At 54.6% G+C, this 4,031-nt stretch overlaps 1 protein-coding gene across 1 annotated transcript in view; it reads right to left on the bottom strand.

The window, feature by feature from the left end:
• Window positions 1–4,031, bottom strand: part of PLXNA2 (plexin A2) — a gene marked incomplete at its 5' end in the record, with an annotated part of 73,318 nt that overhangs the window by 56,106 nt on the left and 13,181 nt on the right. Inside the window, one exon of the mRNA XM_035899931.1 lies at window positions 590–790. Within this exon, the coding sequence (XP_035755824.1) occupies window positions 590–790 (201 nt within the window). The remainder of the gene's footprint in view (window positions 1–589; window positions 791–4,031) is intronic.

Below are 4,031 nucleotides of genomic sequence, written 5' to 3'. Positions count from 1 at the left end.
AGGGCGGCCTCTGGGAAGCCTGCGTTGGCCATACGTGTTTCGGCATCCCAGATGACCTGCCACGGTGACTTTGGGCATTCTGGGGTAAAATCCTGCTGGGATCATTGGCAGGGCTAAGCCCCATCCTACGGAGGAGAGCCGTCCCTCCCTGCTTGCTTCTCCGGCAGCAGCATCCAGATAATTTCCCTCTCTCTGCTGCACTGTGCTCTCTCCCCTGGCAGTTTGCCTTTCCCCCTCCTTCCCTGCACCACGCTGCTTTTCAGCATTACTGTATTCATCCAGCTACCGTGACCTGGAATTTGACAGCTCCCCGATAAGGGGTCTGTGATTCGCCTTATCTCCCCCGCGTGAATTAGCCTGCCTTAACTCCTTCATCCCATTCCCTCCTCCCCCCCTTCCCCTCGCTGACCCCCCGCAGTCAGATAGGGAACGGGTACCACGAAACCCCTCGCGTGCCCACGGCAAGGTTCCCACCTGGAATTTGGGCTTAGTTTAACTCCTGTGGCCGAGCCCACCCCCTTTGCAGCTATTCGGAGCTGACACCCGTTTTGGGCACCTTTTCGCCGCGTTCCCCCCCTCGGCGGCTCACCGAGCTGTTCTGGCACTGGACGCTGGAGCTGTTGAAGCGCAGGGCGGGCACGCGGTGGATCACGCCCTGGATGCTGAGGACGCACTCGTACCCGCGCTGGCCAGACTGGGGCTGGGGCAGGTTTCTGGCCTTCAGCGTGATGGGTTTCACCTCTCCCACTGGGATCAGGATCTCCTCTGTGGGGAAGAGCTGGGGACAGTCCTGGGGGGAGGGAAATAGAAGAGAGGGGGAGGTTACAGCGGTGATGGTGCATCCGCAGGTCTGGCCGGGGCTCCGCCAGCAGGGCTGATGTCCCAGGACATCCCCAGCGTGCAGGACCAGCCGCTTCTCAGCCCACCCAGGCCGCTGCAGGTTGAGTGCAGAAATAAAGAACCCCCCCATTACCGTCCCCCTGCTCTGGGACTGGCACTGATTTTCTCCCCGCAGTCGCAGAAGGAGGAACACCGCTATTCGGGGAATAAATCGAAGGCGTCCTCCCCGCCCTGAGCTTGCCGTGGGTTTTATCTGCGGAGGCAGCAGCGCGTTATCAGCTGCTCCAGCCCCGCCTGAGCCCCGCTGCTCCGGGAGGGCCATGGGCTGCTCCCAGCCACACGCTGCGCTCCCTGGGACTCCTCCTAATCCCGTTCTGCTCCTTACACCCCTTGGCCGTGCACTGCTTCGGAGCCAGGCTGATCAGCATGGGATGCGCTTCCCTCTCGCTACCAGGTACTGTTCCGCTCTACTTTATCTGAGTAAAACTACGCCAGCGTGCCATTAATTTCCAAGGGGACGTTAACTTCTGCTCCCACCCCTCACCGTGGCTTCGACACCTTTCTGAAACGCCCAGCCAGCTCGCTGCAATGCTCCACGCTGATGCCACAGCTCCTTCCTTAGCTGGCGGCTGCCTGGGTGGGTGCAAGGCTCCGCCGGGCAATGCATTGAGACCTGAACTGCCCTTCCTATCCCTAAAGCATCGCTCTGCCCTGCTCTGTGCTTCTGGGAAGCGGAGGATGTGCCAGGATGGGAGGATTTGGTTGCAGTCAGTATCCAGAAGAATAGGGATGGGGTTTTCACAGATGGCATTAAGCACCCTAATCCTGATCCCCCTGGGCCTCCTGGAATTCTGTCTAGCCTGCAAAACTGGCCTTTTCTCTTAGGAACTGTAGCAAAGGGTTTGGCACGTGCAACGAACTCAGAGCCTCTTCCAGCAAACGGCATTCGTAAAGGTCTTACGGCTTTCCAAAGCGTGGGCATGCCATCCCTGGGTCTGAGGACCCAATACCGAGGCAGGATCCCTCGCAGAGGAGGGAGGACTGAAATGTAATTAGTTTGTGTACAGCTGTACCTCAGTGTGTGTCGGTGGGGTGGATGCTGGGCTGTGACCGGGAGCACCACCCGTCCCTTCAGGCACAGTGAAAGCAGTAAAATCATCAACAAGCGATGGCACCTCCAGATCTGCCGCTGGGTGTTCACTGGGGGGGCCGTCAGACCAGGAGGAAGGCCGGCCCAAAAGATGCCCAATGAGCTCTGATGCCCCTGGGATCGGAGACGTCGGTTCTTTGCCTTCTTCACAGCACCCTTTGGGCCTCAAAATCTTCAGCCTCCAGCTCTTCTGGAGACAGCCCCTTCAGGCACCCTAAGCCTTTTTGCATTAGCCGGGAAAGAGCAAACCCAGACTGCCAGCCTGCACACAGGGACACTGCCAGCCTGCACACAGGGACACTGCCAGCCCCACGGACAGGAGGAAGGTGATGCTCCAGCCGAGCGTGGCGATTCAAACGAATGAGCAGCAGCTCCCGCTGCAGATCAAGGTCTTTCTGCACCTCCGGGATGCAATCGGGAGCTGCTCCAGGAAAGCATTTTTCTGAGTCAAATGCAAAGTCAGAAGTATGTTACAGCCAGAGCCTTACAGTACAACCCATCACCCTGCCAGGCCAGAGCAAAGGCATTTGGGGAGACAACCAGAAAAAGCGAGGGGCGCTGAGCTCCAGGGGTGGAGAGAGGTGGCTCAGTGGGAGGCTGGAGGGAGGGAGGGGGGCTGAGACAAACCAGCACAAAAACATTTCACCAAAACTGACCTAAGGGCATTAAATAAAGGTGACATGAAATAAAGAATTATTTGTCTGCCATGATCATTTTGTAAAGAAGTTAAGGCTCAGGAGTTCTCAGCTGGAGGCAGGGAAAATGGGTAAGGCCAGTTCCTCCGTCCCTGAAAAGAACCTGCTTTTTGAGTGTACAAAACACCATAAAGTGGAAGCAGTCTATTAAATTTTCCATTGAAAACCATGTGAAAATATTCCAAACATCTGTGTGATTGCAATAAAGGAGCAAAGAAAAGAGCAAAATGCTGCTGCCTCTAAACCGATATATTCTGAAAACTAAGCACTGCCATTAAAACATTAATTACAGAGAAGTAGGATTTGTTTCCACTTCTGCCACTATCTGGCCAAAATAACGCAATTGTAAACTAATAGCAAGTTTTAATATTGCAGTAGCTCAGGACCTTGCTCTGCAAGGTGCTGTATGCAAACCAAAAGGAAACTCTCCCTGCAAACATCATCCTACAGATGAGCAGATTCCCAGTCCCCCACGAGCACAAACAACAGGTCTGAATGATGCTTGGAGATGAAGGGCAAAAAAAAAAAGACCTAGCAGTGCCTGGCAACTGTATGACATGCGTCCCACAAGATCTGAACATCCTAAACATTATCTCTTCACAACACACTAGGAGATAGAGTTTTTGCTCGATTTATATACCGGGAACTGCAGCACGCAGAACAAAGGCTCTGACCGGCACGGGTATTTCCATTCTGTTTAGCTCTAATTTGCTTTGATCTAATGGAAGTAGGTAGCTAAGCACCTGTAAGTATCTGACACTAAATGATTAATCCCAAGCTAAAGTAGAAGTTTTTTTTTTTAAAAAAAGGGCTGACGTCTCCCTTCCCTCTGCCAAATCCCAGGCTGGCATCCCAAGCCCTTTGCCACCCTGCCTGGCAAGTGAAGTAAATCATGCTTGGGCCATGCGAGGAGAGCCATCCTCACCGGGCTCCCGCTAGGACTGCGTGTCCAGGGAGAAAATCCCCATCCCTCGCCACGCACGCCAAGCCTCTCCAGCCCACAGCCAGGCCGATGGGACGCTGTTTCGCTACCGGCTCAGGCAAGTTGTAAATGAGAAACAGATGCTACCCCAGCGCGGAGAAGCCGGCAGCTTAAAGTGCTGCCTCATAAACCTTTTTAGTGGCACTTTTCCTTATATATTTTTTATTTTATTTCTAACAGAGACTTTCACGGATTAACAGCCAAGAGTGATTTTGAACTCCAGCGGCCAGAGAGCGGGCTGCGCTGGGAAGCAAAGGAAAGCCCTTTTCTGCGGCGGAGCGGGTCTGCAGGCTGGAGGGGGATGGCACCAAGAAGCTCAGCTCTGAGGTTCCCGCAGACCCGGGTACCGTGGATCCAGCCCCCA

Source organism: Egretta garzetta, unplaced genomic scaffold (assembly GCF_000687185.1).
Source record: "Egretta garzetta isolate BGI_Z169 unplaced genomic scaffold, ASM68718v1 scaffold588, whole genome shotgun sequence".
NCBI lineage: Eukaryota > Metazoa > Chordata > Aves > Pelecaniformes > Ardeidae > Egretta > Egretta garzetta.
Note: the sequence above shows the minus strand (reverse complement) of the source record. Positions and strands in the feature narration are given on the sequence as shown.